This window comes from Pelobates fuscus, chromosome 1 (assembly GCF_036172605.1).
Source record: "Pelobates fuscus isolate aPelFus1 chromosome 1, aPelFus1.pri, whole genome shotgun sequence".
Lineage (NCBI taxonomy): Eukaryota > Metazoa > Chordata > Amphibia > Anura > Pelobatidae > Pelobates > Pelobates fuscus.
This window is the reverse complement of record NC_086317.1, coordinates 435,499,083-435,525,027: the sequence shown is the minus strand read 5'-3', so window position 1 is coordinate 435,525,027 and position 25,945 is coordinate 435,499,083. Positions and strand designations below refer to the sequence as shown.

The 25,945-nt window shown below is 39.5% G+C and overlaps 1 protein-coding gene and 1 long non-coding RNA gene across 2 annotated transcripts in view; one reads left to right on the top strand and one right to left on the bottom strand.

Annotated features, from left to right (window-relative positions):
* MTUS2 (microtubule associated scaffold protein 2) overlaps positions 1-25,945 on the top strand; it is a 354,305-nt gene that overhangs the window by 79,857 nt on the left and 248,503 nt on the right. Inside the window, exon 3 of the mRNA XM_063429511.1 lies at positions 14,100-14,306. Coding sequence (XP_063285581.1) covers positions 14,100-14,306 — 207 coding nt within the window. The remainder of the gene's footprint in view (positions 1-14,099; positions 14,307-25,945) is intronic.
* Positions 1-25,945, bottom strand: part of LOC134571325 (uncharacterized) — a 172,581-nt gene that overhangs the window by 63,160 nt on the left and 83,476 nt on the right. The window lies entirely within an intron of this gene.

Below are 25,945 nucleotides of genomic sequence, written 5' to 3'. Positions count from 1 at the left end.
CTTTCTGTATTTTAAAGTGTTTTATGTCTTTTTGCAACCATGTGGTTAATGGAGTCTGCCTCTAACCCTGGATAATTGGATTACTTTTCCCATTGTCTCCAGGATAGAGGGCCCTGTAAAACCTGCTGAACCAGTTTGCCATACGGCCAGCCAGGCCCCAAAAGATACTTTTGATAACTTTTGAACCCCTCGTCTGATTCGTGCCATTTTTTAATATGTTGTTCCCCTGAATAGATTGATTGTTAATATGTATTTTTATGAAGATTGGATGGATGGTTTTGAAGTTACAGGGTATGGGTAAAAACTGTATTTTTACTGTCTGTGATAATTATGTTAATCCCTTGTGTAGCATAATTATATCACAGACATAGGGGAGGATTTTGTGTGTAATTACTGGGAGTGGTTTTAATGATGTACGTGTATGATTGGTTGTTTTGTCCCTCCCTGTGGGTGGTCCTGTATTTACAAAATGGTAATAAAAACCAGGCTGGGTGTTCCAGCACCTCAGACCTCTGCTGACCCTCTAACTTGCAGCCTTGACTCATGTTTGTAGGGGACAGCTATAATCACTACAGGGATTGCTATGCAATCCCTTAGCTACTTAGCTACTGAGCTCTTGTAAGAGCTCTTGTTCCTGATCCTGCTTCGCTCGACAGAAGGAAGAGGCTCACCTACTGGAGCCTGGTCGTAGGTCCAGGGCGCAGAGCAGACGGCGAGATACCAGCCCAGCAGTTCGTAGAGTCTGCAGTGCTTATGGTGGCTACGCAGTAGTTATGGTGTCTACGGTGCTGATGATCCTTTGGTGAGCGCTAGGAGCATCCTTTTCTACGGTCCAACTTCCAGCCAGCCTGGAGGCAACCGTAACATTTGGTGGCAGCGATGGGATGGCGCCCTAGCGCAAGGAGCAGCACCCCAACAGCACTGGTATCGTATGAGAGTATTGAGGGCAACGCTAGCCACTGCGCAGCGTCCCTACCTAGAGCAGCATGGAGCCAGCCAGTCCGTGCACAGCAGCCGAAATGGAGGAGAGGTTCCTCAACAGATTGCATGGCTTCCTATCCTGGAGAGATGGGGAAGTCTCAGAAGAGATGTGTGGGTACAGACATGAGGCCAGATTTGAGCTGTGGGAAGAAGCCCTACAGGAAGTTCAGCGTTGGCGAAGGGATTGTAGTATCAGCAGAGAGCAGAAAATCCAGGCTCGAATGGCAGAGCGGATGCCCTTCCTGGGCAAACAACCCCCTCCAGCGTGGGTGACTAAACTAGAGGATCTAGTATATAGCGAACTGTGGCTCGACAACACATACCAGGTGCTACAGTGGTACGCGGCTCAGCTTGTTCCAGAGATGGCTGAGTATGAATTCCCTGAGAGTGGGGATTACAATGGCCCTGGTCTATTCTGGGATAACATGGATGATGACGAATTCGGAAAGGCTACAGACTCACGCTTCTGGGACCTGTATGATGACCGGGAAGACATGCTGGGTCTCCCTAGAGCCATTGACCTAGAGGCAGATCTGCGGTACCTAGTCACCAACGAATGTGACCTTGAGTGGAAGTACCAGCACCTCATCAATGGGTCCCGGGAAGAGACAACCGGTTCCCTTTCTCCACAGCATCCAGAGGTACCCCAGGAGAGCACAGCAGCAGAGCCAGGTCGAGAGCCCTTCAGCTGGAAGGATGGTTTTGAAGTTACAGGGTATGGGTAAAAACTGTATTTTTACTGTCTGTGATAATTATGTTAATCCCTTGTGTAGCATAATTATATCACAGACATAGGGGAGGATTTTGTGTGTAATTACTGGGAGTGGTTTTAATGATGTACGTGTATGATTGGTTGTTTTGTCCCACCCTGTGGGTGGTCCTGTATTTACAAAATGGTAATAAAAACCAGGCTGGGTGTTCCAGTACCTCAGACCTCTGCTGACCCTCTAACTTGCAGCCTTGACTCATGTTTGTAGGGGACAGCTATAATCACTACAGGGATTGCTATGCTCTTCATACTCCCTTAGCTACTGAGCTCTTGTAAGAGCTCTTGTTCCTGATCCTGCTTCGCTCGACAGAAGGAAGAGGCTCACCTACTGGAGCCTGGTCGTAGGTCCAGGGCGCAGAGCAGACGGCGAGATACCAGCCCAGCGGTTCGTAGAGTCTGCAGTGCTTATGGTGGCTACGCAGTAGTTATGGTGTCTACGGTGCTGATAATCCTTTGGTGAGCGCTAGGAGCATCCTTTTCTACGGTCCAACTTCCAGCCAGCCTGGAGGCAACCGTAACACCATGTCCCTTAGTAGTCTTATGACCGTCATCCACAGTGGTCGTATGCGTTCACATCCCCACCAAATGTGGAGCATCAAACCTTTGTGTGTCTGACACCTCCAGCATCTGTCTGAGGCGCCAGGGTATATCTTATTAAGCCTGTCTGGAGTCAAGTACCATCGGTACATTAGTTTCCTATGGGCTTCAATGTGAGAGAAACATGTAGTCAGTCCTATCAAGGCATTCACTAAGGTAATCCATTTGTCTGGGCCTATAGTCTTCCCACTTTCTTTCTCCCATTGCGACATGAATGGCAGTGGTTGGGATTTTGAGTGGTCGTGTATGAGTTGTAGCATAGGGATAGAAGTTTTGGCTTAAGCGGAGTGGTCCAGCATGTAAAAAAAAATAGCCTGTATTTATCTCCCTCATCTGGCCGATCACCTGTAGGCCATGTGACTGCTCTGAAAGAGTGCTGCCATAGTGCTGCCAGCAGGGGGACTGCCTAAACTGACCAGTTGCTTCACCAGAGCCTCTGTCAGCCGATATTCCAGGCCCTTCCCATTCCCAACCCGGTAATAATATGCCCACCACCTTAGGGTCTTAAGTCATTAACCCGGCCCATATGGTACCGGCGAACATCAAGAAGGAAATCCTGGAGGGTAAAGACGTTCATCTCGTCTCGCTTCTCATTGCCTCCCAGGATGTCATAGAGAATCGCTCATACGCATATGGCAACATAAAGGCCAGAGACTCAAGGCTGAGTAAAAAATTATCCATCCCAGACTTTGCAATCGCCTTCGGCATTTACAGGGATGTGCTTTGTTCAGTGTACCCACAGAGAAGAGAGGAATTAGATCTGTAAATGCACAAGCTGGTGAACCTGGGCAATAAATATGGTGGTTCGCCATTCTACGACTACCAACGTTCATTTGCAACAAAGGCGGCAGCAGCTCTGGCCCAGTACAATGCTAGAATGGACTGGAGCCAACTGGATACGGAGCTGTTCCTTAGACACTTTGCTGAGCTAAGGTCCCCAGCTTGTGCTATATGTGCTGCAACCACACATTCGGCAAACCTCTGCCCGGTCACAATGGGCTTTACCCCAACCACTGCCACCCCAAGCACATCAAGGGTTGAGAAACAAGGCAGGGATAAACTGGGTCGCCCAATTGTGTACTCAAAGTCTCAAATTTTTAATAATTTCAATGTTGGGGCTTGTGCCTATAGTGCTTGCCGACTGCTGCATGTATGCTCACATTGTTTCAGGGCACACGCAAAAGCAATGTGCCCTAATAAAATGCACATGGAGCCGTATTTAACTTCTGTTAATATTGATGTTCTGGAAGGGCTACTGTCCAAACACCCATCCAAACATATGGTGCAGTATTTGGTCTCTGGTTTCTCCCAAGGTTTCCATACTGGTCTCATCTACATGTCGGGGGGTACATGGGAATCCAACAACCTTCAGTCTGCCCTGACTGACACAGATGCAGTAGACACATTGTTACACATTGAACAAGAACAAGAGTTTGTACTAGGACCATTTACTGAACCCTCTTTCTCCAGCTGGAGAACCAATCCCATTGGTTTGGTCACAGGGAAAACCTCACATAAACAGAGACTAATTATAGACCTATCAGCACCACATTCTTCAGTAATACCCAGCCTTGATTCTCTTATCCCATCAGAAGAATTTTTAAGACAATACACTACCATAGATGACGCAATAGCCACCATCATATATGCGGGTGTAGGCACCTGGCTAAGCAAGATTGACATTGTGAACGCCTTCAAACTACTTCCCATCCATCACTATGGCACTTGCATGGTATCAGTTAGAGGGGCCTCTATTACTTTTTTACGAGGCTCACTTTTGGATCCAAGAGCAGTCCAAAGATCTTCGATACTTTTGCAGAGACTTTGTGTTGGCTGCTTCTGAACACTAGCAGGTGCCATAGCGTCATTCATTACCTGGATGATTTTTTGTTTGTAGAGAGCAATACATCCCCCCAAGCAGTCTAAACAAAGCAGTACATTTGATCAACTCAATAGGGGTACCAGTATCTCCAAAAAAGATAGAAGTACTGGACACTGTCATACAATTTCTGGGGATACAACTCAACTTGGTAGCAATGGAAGCCAGCCTCCCACTGGACAAAATAACCAACATCACACATTCCATAGAACGTTACTTACGCATAGGCTCATGTAACAGAAGAGAGCTGCAGTCACTGATTGGCTCTCTGAATTTTGCCATGCGTATCATATCTCAAGGCAGATCGTTTATTTCTTTTTTATTCCTGTGCCGTCTCCCTACACTCCCATACGACCACAACCGTACCCCTCTTGACCAACAAGCCACTGCAGATTAACACATGTGGAACTTGTTCCTCGTAAATTCGAATCGCAGAAGCATGTTCCTCCCACAAGTATCAGTAGATTCCCCCACCATTTGGACTAATGCAGCGGCATCCACGGGCTTTCGGACATATTTGGCTGTGGGGTAGGTGGCCGGAAGAAGTAAGCCAGATTGAAGGGTTCTATAAGAACTCGGTGCTCTTCGAGGTATACCCATTGTAGTCACAGCAACGACATGGGGACATTTATGGGCAGGCAGACCGGTGCGATGTTTCTCTGTCAATTTGGCAATTTGCCACGTCATAAACAAAGGCCGGTCTTCATCCCTGATAATCATGAAATTTATCAGAAGACTGACATGGTTGGCAGCCTGTCACCAATTTTATCTTGTATGCTACCATGTACCAGGCATTTATAACAGAGCTGCTGACCAGTTATCTCGTCTTCATTTTCAGGCACTCAGGAGATCCCTACTAACAGCCTCACCAATAGCCACGACCGCTCCCCCGCTCCCCCGCTCCAAGACTTAATCATGGACTAGAAGAATTGCTAAGTCACAGCAGGAAATTGGCAAAATTGGCACTCTCAAAAAATATGCACACTGCTTATGACAGAGCTTACTGGTTATATCATAGGTTCATGACAGATCACCACCTGACCAACTGGTTTGATACTACAACTTTGGTGGCTTTCGACACTTTTTGCCACATCAAACTAAAAATGTCACACAACAAATTATACCTCATGGGCATCCAACACCACATGTTCTCAGCTTTTCCCATCAACCAAGGCTTCCTCATATCCTACCCCATCAAAACCATCCTTAAGGGTATATACAAAGCAAACGGTCCTACTCCACAACGTAGGTGGCGTATCGACATACAACTGTTCAAACGTATTTCAGGCTTACTGGATGTGGCAAACCTAGCTACTTTAGATTGTACTGGTTAAAGTCTGAAGGATGTCTTAGAAAAGCTGCCTTAATTCTGTTTATGTATGTATTTGTGTATATCTGTTATAGAGAGCATTCGTAGGCTAGAGGCCGAAAGCCGCTAGCATTCATATGGTAGTTTCACGAACAGTGACTTTACACACTGTTCGTGAAACGAATAAAGTACCGAATGGGAGCCCACACACAGAGGGTCATGTGGCTCCCATTAACCGACTGCAACATTGTAGCAATCGGCGGTTAATTGCTTTCCCAGGTGGCCGTCGTTCGACTACCGACCACGCGGCGGTCGGCCATCTTGGATCCTTTGTTAGCCCAGCGGTGTTTGGTTGTCAAGTGCCTGAAACTCAAATCGGCTACTCGACGGCGCGAACACCGCTGGACTTCCAGGCCGTTCGGGAGCACCGGCACTTCGGTATTTTATTCTCCATTACGTATTTGGTACTTTTAAGATGCATGTATAAAGATGCATAATAAAGTGTGTTTCGTGCGGCGTTCAGTTATTTATGCTGGGATCTGAGCGGTACTTTCACCAAGTGTGCGCTCAGACCCCAGCTATCTACCGAACGGTCATTCGGTATAAAGTTATGTATTTTTGTGTAAAAAGCCGGTTCTGCTGTACGGAGGGATAATCTTCTTAACAGGATAATCTAGTGGGAGTATCCCTCTTGTACAGCAGTGCATGGTGGGAGAAATGTCCTGTATATTCAGTTTCCCATGTGGTCCCCTACTGTATAACCCCTGTAAAGTGATTAAGGAAACCCCCTGCATGGGGAACCGTATAAATACCGGAGCTGTGAATAAAATCGTCAGTTGACTCCAAGAACTGTGTTTCGTCCAGTTACTGGGGGATTTGGGATATTGCCTTCATTTCCAGCGCTTCACTTGGATTATTTTCTGTACCAGCGGAGATATTGGGATTTAACATTGCAGCTCCGCTACACTGGACACATCACCTTTCGAACCTCATACAAACGACGTTATCAAAACAGCAATATACTTGGCTTTCTACGGATTTCTCCGACCAAGAGAGTTCACTGTCACAGGGCAACACGATTCTAAGAATTGCCTTCAAAACTCAAACCTTTACAAACAACAAGACCGTTACGTGCTAAGCTTACACTCAACTAAGACCAGTCAGATGGGTCAAGCTGTTCTTATTCACTACTACCCCACCGACAATGCAAGGTGCCCGGTAAAAGTTTTTGACACATACCGACTGTCAACACCTGCACACGCCTCACTCCCTCTCCTTTCACTTCACGGGGCCACCCTTACCACTTCTAAATTCATGGTATATATACGGTTATTATTGACACGACTCGGCTTGAACGCCACCAAATATTCAGGACATTCATTCAGGATAGGGGCACATCCACTGCCTCAAGCCAAGACATCCCGGTACATGTGATCAAAACATTAAGTCGCTGGAAGTCGTCAGCTTTTGCTGTTTATAAATCTCAGTCAATACAAGAGTTAAGAAAGGCGTTTGTTAAGATGTCCTCATAAGTATGTTGGTATAATATCATGTGTTTTCATATTAAATATCTTTGGTAAAACAAGATTGGTATTTCTTTTGCCCACTTATTTACAGGCCTATCACAGACGCCGGTATCGGCACACCTCAACCGACTTTTGCTTATTATGTTAATTGACTTAATCACTATTTCATTCCATTACTGAAATTGCCCCGAACACAAATATATATATGTATATATATATATATATATATATATATATATATATATATATATACATATATTTATATAAATATATATATATTATATATAATGTCATACTAAGTGTATTTTTTATTAATATATACATATATTAATATAAAAATACACTTGGAGTAAAATTACACACATATATGTAAAAACAATATATATATATATATATGTAATTTTATTCTAACTGTATGTTGATATTAATATTAATATATGTATTTATATCAAAATACGCTTAGAACGAAATTATATATATATATATATATATATATATATATGTATATATAAATAAATAAAAATAATACGAAATATACATATGTCCATATACATAATTACATAAATAATTTCATAAATATACACGTAGACTTCAAATATAAAAATAGTTCTATGTGCATATTTATATAATATTTTTACATAATTAAGTAATTTTATTGATTGCAATTTGGGGAACGGCCTGACAACTCAGTACTGAAAGTCCTGATAATTGAATTTGTTAGCATTGTATTTAACCCTGTAACTTTCTATGACACCCTAAGACCTGTACATGGGGGTACTGTTTTACTCTGTAGACTTGGCAGAACACAAATATTAGTGTTTCAAAACATTTCACAGCGATGATATTGTCCATGAAAGTGAAGTTTTTTGCATTTTTCACTCACAAACAGCACTTTCACTGATGATATCATTATTGTAATATGTTTTACTGTTTTGACACACTAATATTTGTGTTCAGCGAAGTCTTCCGAGTATAACAGTAGCCCCCATGTACAGGTTTTATAGTGTTTTTATAAGTTACAGAGTCAAATACAAGGCTGTTTCTTTCACATAGAAATTTGCCAGATTGGTTATGTTGCTTTTGAGAGCGTATGGTAGCCCAGGAATTAGAATTATCCCCATGATAGCATACCATTTGCAAAAGAAGATAACCGGAGGTATTGCAATTGGGGTATGTTCAGTCTTTTTTAGTAGCCACTTAGTCACAAACACTGGCCAAAGTTAGCATTCATAATTGTTTTTTGCATTTTTAACACACAAACAAATATAGCTACTAACTTTGGCCAGTGTTTGTGACTAAGTGGCTACTAAAAATGACTGGATATTAAATACCCTGGGTAGTCTTCTTTTCAAAAATATATGGTTTGATGGGTGTAAATTACATTGGCCGGCTTCAAAAATGTCCCAAATAGGACATGGTTGCATGATGACCAGCTGTGAAAATTCCAAGTTGGAAAACTGAAATGCGCACCCTTCAAATAAGGTCTTTTAGCCAGCAGAAAATCTGACACACCTATACATGGGTGGTATCACTGTACTCAGGAGATGTTGCCGAACACATATTGGGGTGCTCTTTGGCAGTAACCCTTAATGTTCTCAGTACCTGTATTCTTAAATGGCTATGTGTGTCAAAAAAAAATCACCAATTATTATAATGTTTTTTAATTTGGCATAGATTGGTGGTAAAATGGTTGCATGAAAAGAGTCAAAATACCCAAGTTTAATACCTTTGGTTGTCTTCTTTTAAAAAAATATATACATGTGAAGGGTTATTCAGGGATTCCTTACAGATTTCAGTGTTAAAATTTAACTTGCGTTCATTTTGAAAAAAAAAAAATGGTTTGGAAATAGCAAAGTGCTACTTGTACTTATGGTCCTATAACTTTCCAATAAAAACTGAGAACATGTTAACATTGGGTATTTCTAAACTCAAGATTTTGGGGGTCAAAGTTGGAAAAAGTGTGTTTTAAAAAAACAATTTCATCATATTTTATAATTTTTTTATAGTAAATTATATGATATGATGACAATAATAGTATCCTCAGAAAGACCATTTAATGGCAATAAAATTGTATATAATATGTGTAGGTACAGTAAATGAGTTAGAGGAAAATTACAGTTTAACACAAACACAGCAGAATTGTAAAAAGAGCACTGGTCCTTAATGATCAGAACATTGAAAAACGTTCTGGTCACTAAGGGGTTAAAGAAAACATGAGTGAGTAGGCAAAACACAATTATTTTACTTCTTCTGGGTTTCATATTCAACTGTAGTTTAAAACAGAAAGGCAGGTGGTATAGCTGCCCATTCATCATGGTAAAATACCTCCAGGTCATGCAAAGTCTTTGGTCATCTTGCATGAACCGCACGTTTGAGATCTTCCCAGAGTGTCTCGAGGATATTAAGGTCAGTTGACTGTGATGGCCACTCCAGAACCTTCACTTTTTTCTGCTGTAACCACTGGAGGGTCAACTTGGCCTTGTGTTTAGGGTCATTGTCATGCTGGAAAGTCCAAGAGAGCTCCATGCGCAGCCTTCGTGCAGAAGAATGCAAATTGTCTGCCTGTATTTTCTGATAACATGCTGCATTCATCTAGCCATCAGTTTTCACAAGATTCCCTATGCCTTTGGAGCTCACACCCCCCAAAACAGCAGTGAGCCACCAACATGCTTCACAGTGAGGGTGGTATTCTTTATTCTTTTTACTATAGGCTTTGTTGACCCCTCTCCAAACATAGCCAAATAGTTGTTACTATAAAGCTCTATTTTGGTCTTGTCACTCTAAATAACAATGGGCCAGAACCTGTGCGGCGTGTCAAGGTGTTGTCAGACATATTGTAACTGGGCTTTTTTGTGGCATTGGCGCAGTAAAGGCTTTTTTTCTGGCAACTCGACCATGCAGCTCATTTTTGTCAAAGTTTCGCTGTATTATGCTCCTTGAAACAACCACGTCATCTTTTTACAGAGCAGCCTGTATTTCTCATGGGGTTACCTGTGGGGTTTTCTTTGTATCAAAAACATTTTTTCTGGCAGTAGTGGCTGAAATCCTTCTTGGTCTACCTGACCTTGACTTGGTATCAAGAGATCCCCAAATTTTCCACTTCTTAATAAGTGATTGAACAGTACTGACTGGCATTTTCAAGGCTTTGGATATCTTTTTATATCCTTTTCCATATTTATAAAGTTCCACTACCTTGTTGTGCAGGTCTTTTGACAGTTATTTTCTGCTCCCCATGGCTCAGTATCTAGCCTGCTCAGTATCTAGCCTGCTCAGTGCACCCACATGAGAGCTAACAAACTCATTGACTATTTATAAACAGGTGTGGGAAATTAACCTTTAATTGCCATTATAACTTGTGTGTGTGTCACCTGGTGTGTCTGTAACAAGGCCAAATATTCAAGGGTATGTAAACTTTTGATCAGGGCCATTTGGGTAATTTCTGTAATCATTATGATTTCAAAAGGAGCCAATCAACTTGGTGATAATACATGGCTTCATATGACCACTATCTGTGGTGACATTCTGTCATCAAACTAGCATGGTGACCAGGGGTCATGTGATCAAGTTCATGTAGATCTTTCTTACAGGGGGATAAGCTTTACTTTGATATGGTAATTGATATGGTAATTTACAAGTCAGGAAAGAGATAGCCACTCCCCCCTCTATCCTCATTCCTCTCTGTTCCTTCTTGGCTGGGCTACTGAGCAGATGGGCAGACGCCATGTGCTATCTTGGTGAACCATGTTATACTCTATTGCTTCCTTTTCTTCCTTGGTGGATGTGATGTTGGACTTGCAGCAGTGAGCCATTACTAGATGTGAAGGCCTAACCGTGGGTGAGATCAAACGTGTGGGGAAGGGGATTAATATATAGATTGATAGATTTAAAAGGGTTGTTGCTCCGTGGGTCTGGGCTGTGTGTTTGTGATAGTATTGTGTTGTTGTCTTCTAAATAAATACCTTTTAATGTAGACGAACCTTGTGTAATATTTATATTAATTTGGTGATACACCACACTATCCTTTATAAAATATAAATTATTAGTATTATTTTTTTTTTTTGCATGATCAGTCTTATTTTCCATATCAATGCCAAAATGTCACAATTTCTGCAAATTTTTGAGCACAACTGATAACTCTCTCACCCCAAAACTATGTAAGCTCATTTAAGTTGTCATGGGGGCAAGAGTGTCTGGGCATTGTCTTACCTTCAAGCAGAGAAGGATTACAATCCTAAAGAGCCCTATGCAGGTTACCAGTCTGGGTCTCCATTCATTCTTCATATAGTCATGTTTAATGAGGCCAAACAAATTCATGATTCTGAGGCCCCTGTCTACACCTGGACCCTAGGTGACTGTCTTGGGTGACCTTATAGTTAATCCTACTCTGAATTCAGGGAGAGGAAATAGAGAGTGACAGCACACATAATGTGGGCATCACTATCAGTCTTGGCACTTACCTCTTACTCACTGCAACTCCCTCACAGTGGACTGCGTTCCATGTCAGTTCCGCTATGCAGCTGAATTGCCAAAATGTGGTTGTTTTTGGGGGGGGCTCTATGACCCTAAATAACTGAGGGATCATTAACCACATATGGATCTTGTAGCCATTACGTGTGTTGTTATATTTTGTTTCTGTTCATTTTTTATGTACAGATTTGGCTAGTTATATGATGAATCTTCTTTCTGGTCCTTGCCTTGATTTGCCTCCTTGATATTCTGAATTCTGGTACTCGTTACCTTAGCTAATACATTGACTACATATTTATTACATATCGCACTAACTAACATAATATTAAAATCCTGCTAAGTGACAGTGCCTCTTTAAGTCCATCATGATGAGTTAGTGAGTAACCGTGACAGTGAGAAAACACACAGACTCTCTGGTGTGAGAGAAAAATGACTGTAAGTCGATACATTTTTATTTATAGATGGGATTTAGGGACTAATGAAAGGACTGGAGGTTAGGGGGAAGTCTAACAGCCTACAATTACAGTTATTTCACTAGCTGCAGTTGAAGAAGACACATTTTATTCTTAGCATTTATATTTTGTCTAAAATATTTAGCTGCAACACACACCATTGCTGTTAAGTTTTGACAAAACTCTGCAATAATGGAATCAATCAAGTTTAGTTCTAAAAATATTTGAAAATGTTACTCTATACTTCACAATATGCTATGGGTATGGCATGTCCTGAAAAGTAAAATAAGTTAGTAATTTTAATAAAGACTCAAAACCGTAAATGCAGTTAAACGAAAATATACTCAGAGAAAGATTTATCACAGACACAACTAATATTATTTGATTTTCTTCCTTCAGGATCTATAAGCCATACATCTCCCTTTTGTGATTAACATATATATAGAGAAAGCAGTTTATGTAGCACTTGATATGATACTTCACGGATATTACAGTTTCACTCTGATTGATTAATATGATAAAGAGGAATCTGATCATAAGCTTACAATCAAGGCAAGAGAGAAACCTTAACCACAATCAAACCATTACAAAGTCAGGCTAGAATGTCTATGCCATAGCTGCAGATATGAGGATTGGTAACAGTGGAATATTATGGGGATATGTTTGCAGTTTTTGTGTGTGTTTGTTTTCTTGAATTTTGAGGTTGTCACTGTAGACATCTCAAGATAAGTCTTGCAGGTGCGTGAGTGTGAGATGTGATAAGGGAGGATGAGACTATAGACTGCAGGAAGATTATATGTACTCGTTATAGTCATATATTGCATGCTAAATAAAATAACTATGGAGGCCAACTAAGCATTGTGACATTACAACTACTGTGAGATTTTGAAAGAAATAAAACACCTATGCTAAATTGTCTACACAAGTAGAAGTTTATAATTCCCTTCTAGCCTAATATAAAATGTTCCTTGGAATATAATTGAGCTGCTTTAAAGAATGAAAATAAGAGGAGCCGAGGATCTAACAGATGGAGAATGCAGTAACTTTGAGGCATAATATAAAGTATTGTCTAGTGCAGGGATAGGCAACCTTTGGCACTCCAGATGTTGTGGACTACATCCCCCATAATGCTCTTACAACCATAATGTTGGCAAAGCATCATGGGAGAGGTGTAGTCCACAACATTTGGAGTGCCGAAGGTTGCCTGTGCCTGGTCTAGTGCATGAACTGGCTATCAACAGGGATAAGCAAAGAGTTTCCAGTTCCACCATATTCTCATGGACACACATTTCTTAATGATGATGGCCACCATAATCTTGTCCTTCCACCTATCTAAGTTGATAAATAGTCTCAGAACACAAACTAATCCACAATGGTGACCTGCCCTGGGCAGCAGAGATTTGCAAATTTAGACACACCTGTTTCTTGGATGTGCCAACTACTGGTCAGGCAATCAGAGAGCTCTTATCTAGAGGTGTCTGGGTGGCAATGAACCCAATGGATATAGTCCATAATATGTTGATACAATCTTGCGATTTATGTTTTAAGGAAGGTACCTTCCCCCATTTTCTCTCCTTTATCCCCCTTTTTCCACCTTCTTCTACGCTGTCTTTTACCCATTCCTGTCTTCTTGCATGCTTCTGTTGGTAAAAGTATGTTGCAAAATGTTACTCAGTTTATGCTTATTTTCTAAATACAAAGTAAAATTCTGTGCCGTAACCCCAGAGATAGCATAAAAAGCATAAACAGTTTACTCACTCCAGTTCAAACTGCTCCAATGGATAGCAGTGGTGCTGGTTTCTCTGTTCTACAATTGAGCTATACAGTAGAGCAATTTGAACTGCACCAATAAAGCATTAGACCAGATATCACCAAGTTTTTCAAGAAATGGGATAATTTATTACGCAAAATAGTCATACATGGCCACACACCTTTCTGCTTTCTTCTACCTTGTGCCTTACCCCTTCCTTTATACGTATGTGTTTTTGTTGGTATAAGTAAGTTGTGAAATGTTACTCCCCAGTCAGTTTTTTCTCTCTTGTCAAGTAACTCTGAAAATTAAGTTTATAAAGAAATAAAATGATGTTAACCGTAAATTGCGTCTTTTTTTGTTCCACAGAGGATGTAAAAAAAGACTCCATTACAAATGGCGCCAAGTCGAATCTGCCAAAGCCTTGCCAGTCTAGCCTTCGTCCTCCTGGTTACTCCCGATTACCGTCTGGAAAGCTAGCAGCGTTTGGATTTGTTAGAAGCTCCAGTGTGTCATCACTTTCAAGTAATCAGTCCAATGAGAGCATCCAGAGTGATCATAACAGAGCACTTAATGGTAAGTTCCTCAAAATGTGACTAGATTTTCTGCGCACATCTGAAGTATTTTATATTTTGTGAATTTTTCAGTGGGCATGGTTGAGAATTAAAACTTCTATAAATTATTGCTAAAGAGCAACATACAGAAGTGTTTACATAAAATTAGCTTAACTGTCTGCTTAGTGACGTCAATAATATATGGCATCACACAAGTATGCATTTAACGTATGCTAAACTGTACCTTGTCGGTGATAAGAAACGCATCTTGGCAAACTTATGCTGCCTTTATATACTATAAACTGTAATTATTAGTGCTCTATATGACTGTCCATGACAGATTTTCAGAAAAAGTATGTATTGACTATCTTGGAACAATCACAGTGAATCTAGTACATTTCTCTTTAAAAAAAAAAAAAACAATAATGCAATGGCTTTCAGTTTGGAACTTGACCGAAATTTACATAACTAGCAGCAAAAACAAAACAAAATATTTCATAGAGTTTGAGAATGCCTCTTACAAAACACAAAAAGTGTCGGCTTTCTGGAGTAAGCTTTTTGTGGTAATTGTTTAAAATTGCAGTAAATGCTGCCCCGGTTTAAGTCTCCTCGTCCTCTTCTTTATCCAAAATTCCCATTTACTTAATAGCCTGAAGGTTTGACACATCAGAGAAAATTGTTTGCACTTAGAATGTTGAAGGTAAAGCTTCTTATAACTTTACTCTATGCTGCTGATGGCAAGCATTCATCTCCTCTGGACATTTTATTTTTTTTCAGCATTGATAGATCAAGTAATGCATGCAAAATCTCAGCTGAGAGATTGTTCCGTATTAGAAAATGAATCACTGCCTCCCAATCAGATTTCATAATGTAACCTTTTTAGCCCATTAAAAGCCCGCAAGCGGAGAAGGGATTAATTATTCCCTATACTGCAACAAAAGTATTTTTCTCCTTTATATATAGAAAAGAAAAATGATTCCAGGAAATTCCCTTGAGTGGAACCTCCTGCCTGAATATATATGTGTATATGTTTCACGGTGTGACATTCAGACAAGATGTCTAAAGCCAAGTTCTATTTTTGAAAACCTACACATTTTGCTCTATGTGCTTGCATTTATAAGTAACTGTTTTTTTTACCTTTGTATTCATTTCAGTATTTACAGTTTACGTATATACTTCTGGTTGATTATTGACACGTACTATGTGAATACATATATTGAGGTGTTTTGCTGGGTTGCAGATTCATTTAATGGTTAAATTAATATGTCTGGTCTAGATCTATTGCAACATATTATTGTATGCTACCAAACTGCCTTAATGTTGGTGGGAATGTCCTTATTTTGCACTGATTTATTACTATCAAACAATGCTTTACAGGGGATCTGCTAGTATCTATTTCTGGATTATGGTATTTTACTATTGGTCTCGACATTCGAGATATCTCACTAAACATCAGATAACCTTCAGCAGCAATTTGTATGACATTTCCAATTTATACTTTATATATTAATTGGATACCTGTTTGGGAAAGGAGAAAAAAGTGCTTATGAACAATCTCAGAATCCAATCATACAGGAAAGATCGAGTATGGTGGCCATCTATGGCATGTGTGCCCGATCCGCTTTTTGTGATAGGCCATAAGTTGTCTCCTTGGAGAATGTAAACACCAGGACAGGGGGGGGGTTATTACTATAAGACCATACTCAGAACTTGCAATGTCATAGATCCAATATTTGATGATGTATCCTTGTTGGGTTGTAGTATATCATCGATTGTACTCCATGTGAGCATCTGAAGTTAATAACTAAGGTGTGATGCATGGAATATGTTTTCATAGATCCCTTTATACAGGTGGAACAATACTTGAATAAGAATTTCTGAACATCATTGTCAATCGGGTGCCCCCTTCATGGCAGCAATGGATACTTATGTTATTGGATGTTTTAAGGAGGACAACAAAAAAATTAGTGCAGGCATTACAAAACTCAACTTCATGAACATTGAAACACAAACTTTGTTTCTTACAGTGTAGCTGGTAACAGGTTTTGTGAAAAGACTCATGGAGTTATTCACTAAAGACCAAATAGCCCCATACTGAATAGGGCTGTGTATGGGGTTATTTGGACTGCAAAATCAGAACCATTGTTCATGCTATTTCACAATGTCTAGATTTTTCAATTCAGGTCCTAAACAGGCATGACTTTCATCTGGACTGAATGCCACCATATGGCTGAAATCCAGATCAAATGGTTCAAATTCAGACCTGGATTTAAAACAAATATGAACTATATGCCTGCAAGAAAGCAGAGCTAGCAGCTGGTAGGCAAAAAAGTTAAAACACATTGGCAGTGCAGGGGTAATTATATGGAGGCTAGCCACCACCCTCTAGAAATTATTAACCATATGGATCTATAAGACCCCCATATTACTATAAGGGAGGTTTAAAATTTCCCTGTGCCCCCATCTGCAATGTGGCACGTAGGGGTATATCTGCTAAACATTTAACACTAGCAACTGGGCAGCCATTGATGTTGACTCACTAGAAAGGCAAAATCCCATGGATATGGGGCCTGTGCTTTAATAGGGAGATGGGATATAGTCCTCCTCGTACCCCCACCCATGGGCAGTGGGTGGGGAACATTTAAAAAAACACTGTCCAGTGGCCAGCAGGTGGAGGCCTTAACTATAAAATTAAAGGGCGGTGAACCTTTAATAGTCATTCAAGCTGACCAGAATTGGCCTTAGTAAATATGAGAATTGCTATTGCAGTCAGAATTTGACAATTTTCACCGGATTTTGTCCTTCCTGACGAAATCCCATGTTTAGGGAATTACCCCATCAGTTTTATCACTAACATATAAGCCAGGATATGGGAGAGACATTTAATAAAAAAAACCCTACATTTTAAATATTACAAAAAAATCTAAATAAAGGCCACATGGATATAAAAATTGTTAAAGAAATATAAAATGTAAAACAATGTTATATAGCTGTGTGTTTAAAATCATGTGCTCACATACCATTCTCAGAATATCAGAAGTTACCAGAACTGAGACTATAAATGGATTGCTTATGTTTACCAGGAGGTAACTGAATAATTAATTGTCAGCACAGCAAGGGTCATTCTTGACATTTACCACCAGCTAACTAGAGAACACCTGATTTGAACATTATTGTAAATGAATGCAACAGTCATATAACAAACTAAGCCATAACCATATAACATTATGATATATTATACAGGGCACAACATTTATAATCCTATGCCACCAGCCAGGCCTTAAAGGTTACTCGCAAGCCATAGTATACCCTCCAGGAGTAGATCACCAGGAGGTCTTAATTGCCAAGTTTCTAAACTTTTATTCCACACAAGTATCTAGGTTTCAGTCCATAATTTGACAAACAACACTGCAAACACAAACCCCTAAAAAGGGGCAAATGCATGCACGTAAGGTTACAGAATGGCGTCAGCGATAAATTTAAAGGATCACTATAGGGACAGGAGCACAAACATGTATTCCTGACCCTATGATGTTTAATCCACCATTTAGGTGGCTTGCCCCACCTTAGCCCCCCTATAAAAGTTTAAAACTCACCTTATTTCCAGCGCCGTTTGGGTCCGCCGGTGCTGGCTCCGCCCCCTTTGTTGCATCATCAAAATGGCCGATTTTTAGCCAATCCAATGCTTTCCGACAGGGAAAGCATTGGATTGGCTAAAATCAGCACAGGAGTGGGGCCAAATGCTGTTTTGACCTATCAGGACAAATTCATGAGGAAAATTCAGCATCTCCATGCAGAGCGTGGGGACGCTGAATGGCAGGGCTGCCTACTGTGCAGCACTGAGTCAGGAAGCCCCTCCAGTGGCCATCTGAGGAGTGGCCACTTGGAGGTGTCCCTAGGGGCAATGTAAACACTGCAAACACTTCTCTGAAAAGGCAGTGTTTACATGAAAATGCCTGAAGGGAGTTATTATACTCACCAGAACAACTACATTAAGCTGTACACTGTACAACGATACACCGTATCCCAGCAACCCCCAGTGAGATCCGAATAGATGGAACGATAGAAAGTTACTTAATAGAAACAACAGATAGAAATATCAGAGAGAAGATACAAGTAATATTTAATCCAGTTTACTTTTTCCACATACAAAAAAGCAGAGAAAAATACATTCAGTGACAGCATTTTAATGTTTTCTCTTCTGTCTCGTTTGTGTAAATCTAGTTCATAGTAAAATAGAAAAACTTTTCTACTCATATACGGAACAACTTTTCATTTCTAAAATAAATGTAAAACAAAAACAGTCTTTTAAAATTGTAGGCAGTTCAGATATAAAACATTTGAATAGCTTTAAAATAAATGTCTATTTTCTGTAAAATATATTTGGTTTTATTAAACTCTAAATGGATTGCTTATGTTTTATATAAAATTAAATTATGAACCATAAGGGAAGCTCCTGGCTGCTCTTGAAATTGTACAATTAAATGCATTTAAGGTTTAAACTATGCATTTCAATTCAATTTGCTTTTCGTTTTACATATCCTTAATTTAAACTGTGTATAAAATATACAGCATTGCCAGTTACTTCATACTGACATAGATCAGTCCAAACTGCCTATGTCTTGTGCTTTTTTATGCTTAGCCATTTAAATATTTTAAACATACAAAATTAAGCCCTGCTCTCAAACTCCCACGACTCAGCAAGGGGAATTGTTGGTGTAGGACTCAACTAAGAGGTTTTTGCTTTATGGTGCAGGTGAGCTTACACTTTAATGGCCATTGGAGTGATAGTAAAAAACCTCCAATTATTTAAATGTTCATAGGGATTAGGGATAGTGCGCCAGTAACTGTTTTCTTAGTTTTTTTATTAGAATATTATGTTTAAACAATTTCATTTCAACAGAGACTAGCTTTCACCCGTATCAATGATTTAGTGCCCGTAGCCACACTCATTTTTGGTACTATAGTGTTAAAGCAGGCTTCAGTTTTATAAGTATAGGTAGCGAACTTGCCGTTCATCTGAATCAATTTGTTCAGAAGAAAAAATTGGGGAGATTCAGGTATATATATTTATTTATGTTTTGCAGTAAAACTTATAGGCACATTTTCGTTCCATTTGATTAGCAGATCAAGTGAGATAAAGTAACCGATAAGAGAAAAAAAATCTATATTTATATATTATATAATTATAAAATATATGCATATATAAATAACTACTTTTTTTTTACTGCTCCTTCTATTGGTCATTTCTCGATTGATCGTGAATAAAATTAACATTTAGTGGCTGTTCCCTAATCATCAGTCATCTAATTTGTTCCACTAGTCATCTATTTTTGGCACTTTGGACAGAACTCTAAATCACAAAACGAACAACATGTTTGTTTCATGTTTCGTCCATATATCATTTCGGTGTTCAACATTTCAGACGAATCAATGATCTCTCAAAATATGGATGACTGGCAATTTGTTTCTATGTAGTCTTATATAATGCAAGTTTGGTTTTGAGCATTACCTAGTCATCACTCACAATAAATAAACACTCCGTCTTTTGTTTTAATAATTGATCCTTTTCATCCATTTATTTTAATAATTGATCATTTAACATTGGGGGAAGATGTGAAATTAATTTTGCAGATTTGTTTCTGCTTGAAAAGATGTACAGACGGTTTTCAGACTAGACAGTAAATCAAACCTTACAGTCAACTGAGGTTTGGGAACAATTTTCATGTATTACGTGTTTTACATGAAATGTATATTCCTGATCGCAACATAATGAATATTAGTTGGTCTTTTGATTTATTTGAACAATATACAGGCATACCCCACTTTTAAGTACATAATGGGATCAGATCATGTATGTAAAACGAAAATGTACTTAAAGCGAACAATACCTTTTTTCACTTCCCAATGCATGTACTGCATTGCAATAGTAATTGACAGGCATAACTGATACTGCAACTGCAGATTTCCAGTGATTTATTTAGTGATTTCCAGTGGGCTTTTATTCAGTTAAAACAAACAGTAAAAAGAAAAATCTCATTCCAGATTGTACCATTTATCTTTAATGTTATACTCATCTGACAACCTTAAACAACCTTTGTGTTTGTTAGCAGCTTAGTTGCACACTTTGTTTAGAAACACCTCTTCATCACTTTAAGCATTTATGGTTTAACTTTGAATCCTCAGAATTGTGGCTAGTGCAGCTAAGCTGCTAAGTGATAGTAATAGAAAATGGCAGGGTAAACCCTTTCACTGGGTGGCAACCGATTGCAGAATATGGACAATGTATGGGCAGAAAAATAATTATATGTTTAGCTAGGAGTAGACATTATAAATTTGAGATGATTAACCTGTGCCATGTCAGAAGGTGTGAAAAGTTCTTGCCCCAAAGACACTGAACTGAGCTGCTCCGGGCGAGAATAGAACCTTCCATTTACTGTTCACTTGTGGACAGAAGAGGCATGGGTATGTCTGTACTCGCGAGTGTACTTAAAGTGAGTGTATGTAAAGCGGGGTATGCCTGTATTGTATCCAGTATGTCCATTCCTTAAACTCTTCTCTGTCACCTAGGACAAAGAGAGGCAGGCTTAAAGATGCAGGGATTTCTATAAATCACTGCACTTATGTCAAATATGCATAAAGGTACAGAGACAGAAGTTCTCCCTTAAGCTTACCCTACACAATGTGCGTAATTTATTGCTGTACTTGGTGTGTCCCTGTAAACATTTTCTATACCCTTAGAAACATTGAGAGTACTGAGTGGACTTTTCCTAAGTGGAAAAAACACACACATTTAATTATTTCCATAAAAAAAAATGTAAAAAATCTTTTTTTTTTTGCCTTTAATTACTTCATTATAAATGTATACTTTAACTTCTCAGCAGATCCAAGTAGTTATGACACCTTGACAGTTCAAATGCAATGTCCTGTAAAAGGGATACTATTGTGCTAGGAATACAAAGTTGTATTCCTAGAATTATATTTCCCTCTGGAATCCCCCTTCCCTCACACAGACCAAAAGTTGTCTAACAAGCAGGAAGTGCCTGTAGTAGCTGTCTGACTGACAGCCACTAGAGGCATTCTTCGTCCTGCAATGTAATTATTGCAGTTTTTCCAAAACAGCAGTGGTTTACATTGTAGGACTAAGAGGGGCAGAGACATTGCACCCAAACCACTTTAATGAGCTGAAGTTGTCTGGTTGCTTATAGTGTCTCTTTAAGGAATCTCAACTGAAGGGTGTCTGTCTAACATCATCTACAATGGACATATATAGGTATTTTTCTTAAAGTGCTCTGTGCTAAAAGGAGTGGAGTCACCAATAGAATGTGCCTGCGTGTTCCACAGGTTTCTGTGATGATTACACCTTTTTTAAAAAATAAAATAAAAAAAAAATAACAAACAAAACACTTTGATATATCTCGCCAAATATTCCTGACAACATATTTATGAACAGAACCTTTTATTTTGGGTATTTCGATACATTATTTGAGCCAGTAGTCTATTATTTGAGTCAAGTGTTCGCCAACACATAATCAGTTTAGATTGTTAGAAAAATTCCTGATGCGGAGCTGTTTCCAGAACAATTACGGAGTATAAGTTATATGTACAGTTTAATGCAGTTATTTTAAACATAACTAATAGTATAATTTACATGATTTTGCTGTCATTTTAAAGTATGGGCTGTTTGATTTCTAAACTGTTTTGAAAGTATATTCAAACAATCTCTTATTCTGTTTTATTCTGGTAACGTTTTTTTCACACTGCGAAAAAGGTCAGTTAGACATTTGTTTCCTTTAAAAGTCAGATCCCAGCTGGGATCAAGGGCGGCCATGTGCTGGTACACAGTAGAGCTGAGCTCAACTGCAGGATAAATTTTAGAAGCATGTATAATTTGCATCTTCAAGAGCGGGGTATGACAGCGATAGCTAATGTGCACCTGGCAGCATCTTACTTTCAATAAAGTGCTTAAATCATTGAAAAGGAAATTGATTCATGATTACAAACCAAGAGATCACTCTAGTGCCTTTGAGCAACAAGTTGTCCTAGAAATAAGCTCTATCCTGCAGTTCTAATATTCTTTGCAAAAACATGATGGATATGAAAGCCAGAATAAAAAAAAAGAGAAAAAAAGTTAAGGTATAAAGGTACAAGGTTATATAAGCAACATTCTTTTCTGGCATATTTTAAACATGTTTCATCAAAATAATTGCCTATAGCGTCAAAAACTGTGTTATACGTTGGTGCTAAATTGAATGCACAAGGCAAATTGACAGCCTAGATATATATAAACTAGGTTTTCCATAATGTTCAACCAGATTCAATTTATTTTTACAAAAGCCTTACTGCTGACCCCCGGACGTACCGCTGGTATGGAGAAGGCAAGGAAGGTTTTAGCACCCCAGCCTGAATCAGGGGAGGCTCCCCAAGGCGCAAAACTTCATAACATCTTGTGAGTGTAGATTAACAGCACTTCACTATGTACCATTTGTTTATCCCTATTTTAGATGCATAGCTGAATCCCAGATTTATGTGTTTATCCATTTTGTTGTTAAGAGGGGTGGTTAATTGGGAAAACTACCTGGGAAGCTGCATCAATTATATAAAAGCTAAGTACCACTGTGTGTGGTGTGTGTCACATATCTCGAATGGGCGACACAGAGGTGCGATACACACTAAAAATAATATTTTGTCAACCAGATTTAAGCCTTTGTTGAATAAAAAAAAATTGAAAGACAACACAGCTTAAAAGGTGCAATTAAGGTCTTACTTTATTTAGCCAGAGAACATAGGTAGCCACAGAGCAATACAACTCTTGGGCTATAGCCTTAGTTATGTATATCATTGCAGTGACCTAATTATTATTATTATTATTATGTATAAAGTGCCAACAATTTGACCCCTTCGACTCAGTACTTGGTGGCAAAACCCTTGTTGGCAATCACATAGGTCAGATGTTTCTGGTAGTTGACCACCAGGTTTGCACACATCTCAGGAGGGATTTTGTCCAATACCTCTTTGCATATCCTCTCCAAGTCATTAGGGTTTCAAGGCTGACGTTTGGTAACTCGAACCTTCAGCTCCCTCCACAGATTTTCTATGGGATTAATTTCTGGAGACTGGCTAGGCCAATTCTGGACCTTAATGTGCTTTTTCTTGAGCCACTCCTTTGTTGACTTGGCTGTGTGTTTTGGGTCATTGTCATACTGGAATACACATCCACGACCCATTTTTAATGCCCTGCTGAGGGAAGGAGGTTCTCACCCAAATTTGACGGTACATGACCCATCCATGGTCCCTCTGATGCGGTGCAGTGGTCCTGACCCCTTAGCAGGAAAACACCACATAAGCATAATGTTTCCAACTCCATGTTTGATGGTGGGGATGGTGTTCTTGGGGTCATAGGCAGCATTCCTCCTCCTCCTCCAAATATGGCGAGTTGAGTAGATGCCAAAGAACTCGATTTTGGTCTCATCTGACCACAACACTTTCACCCGATTCTCCTCTGAACATTCAGATGTTCATTGGCAAACTTCAGACTGGCCTGTAAATGTGGTTTCTTGAGCAGGGGGACCTTGCGGGTGCTGCAGGATTTCAGTCCTTCACAGCATAGTGTGTTACCAATTGTTTTCTTGGGGACTATGGTCCCAGCTGCCTTGAGATCATTAACAAGATCCTCCCGTGTAGTTGTGGGCTGATTCCTCACTGTTCTCATGATCACTGAAACTCCACAAGGTGAGATCTTGCATGGAGCACCAGATTGAGGGGAAATCAGTTATTTTGTGTTTCTTCCATTTGCAAACCATTTATCCCTCTCACCTCCGGTACCTTTTATTGTGCCCCCTCCCCTCCTGTAGTTCTAATTGTCTCCCTCCTATAACTCTTATTGTCCCCATCTCCTCCTGTAACTTTTATTGCCCTATCCCCTCCTGTAACTCTTATTGTCATCCTCCTTCCCCTCCTGTAACTCTTATTGTGCCCCCCTCTTGTAACTCTTATTGCCCCCCTCTCCCCTAACTCATATTGTGCCCCCCCCCGTACAGTTTTGTGTGCCCCCTTCATCTCCTTCATGTAGCATGGTTGAGCCGCTCTGACAGAAAGCAGTTTGTAGCATTTCCTGTCAGGCCAGGTAGACTGCGGTCGGCCCGCTTTACCACGCTACATGCAGTTGTGCCATGTTCTTTCCATTTGGTTATGATAGATTTGATGGTGCTCCTGGGGATCATCAAAGATTTTGATATTTTTGTATAACCTAACCCTGACTTGTATTTCTCAACAACATTGTAGAGTTCCTTGGTCTTCATGGCAGTGTTTGGTTAGTGGTGCCTCTTGCTTAAGTGTTTCATCCTCTGGGGCCTTTCAGAAAAGGTATATGTAATGACAGATCATGTGACAATTAGATTGCACACAGGTGGACATCATTTCACCAATTATGTGACTTCTGATGGTAATTGGTTGCACCAGAGCTTTTTATGGGCTTCATAACGAAGGGGGTGAATACATACGCACATGCCAATTTTCTGTTTTCTATTTGTAAAAAATAGTTTTATGTATATATTTTTCTCATTTCACTTCACCAACTTAGGCTATTGTGTTCTGACCCATCTCATAAAATTTAGATTAATAAAACATTGAACTTAAGGCTGTAATGTAACAAAATAGGTAAAAAGTCAAGGGGGTGAATACTTTTGCAAGGCACTGTAACTTTATGTATTCAATGTGTATGGGAATGATTTAAGGCTCACTTTCAGGGTCATATGATTTATACACTTTAAAGTATTCTTCTAATGTCATGTACAGAACTAAATTGCAAGAGTCAATAAGCATGATGATCAAATATTATAATATAATGGGAAGCTCTTGGTAGCTATTGGTGTCCCACACCAAGTCCAAAGAACTCGTGCAGGAGTGTGGGTAAATGACCAATGCCACCTAAAAAGGAGATCCAATGTTAGACATGAAAAACATGGTAAATGGAATGCAAATTAAATTTCCTATTTTGGCCGTTCAGCCACATGGAATCTAATGTAAAAATCTAAAAGTTTTCCTTCTCTTGAGTATTTCTTTACGATCACCCTCTTCCTGAAGATGGGACTCAATCAATAATCTGAAACCTAAATTGTGAAATAGAGTGACTACAAGAGGTGAAATGTTCTGAGAGAGGCAGATCTAGTCTCCCAGTCCAAATGGTAGACTTATGTTTGCTGAAACCTTCTCTCGTCTTATAAGTACTTTCACCAATGTGTCCATAAGGACACTTTAACAAATTGACTACAAAACTTGATTCTGATGTTAAAGTGTCCTTGTGGACTTATATAAATTGAAACATTAATAATAAAAGTTTAGTTTTCATTTGATGAAGACTCAGGAGTGCTTTCCAGTTTTTTGGTGAATTATATCTATGATCTGCTGGACTAGACTATCGACATTCTGTTTTTGTCCCCCTGAGTGCAAGCCCTTTATGGATTTAAATATATATATATACACACAATTCCCAAAGGTACCGCACTCAGTATCACCTGAAAACACTTGTTATGGTGCTTGCCTCTGGCCAAATAATATCTTCCAAGAAAGAGCTCACTCACTGATCTTTATAATTCATTATAGTATGATTTATTAATTTAAACTTTACATCGAGATCAATGTTTCTGTCTCCTCTGGACT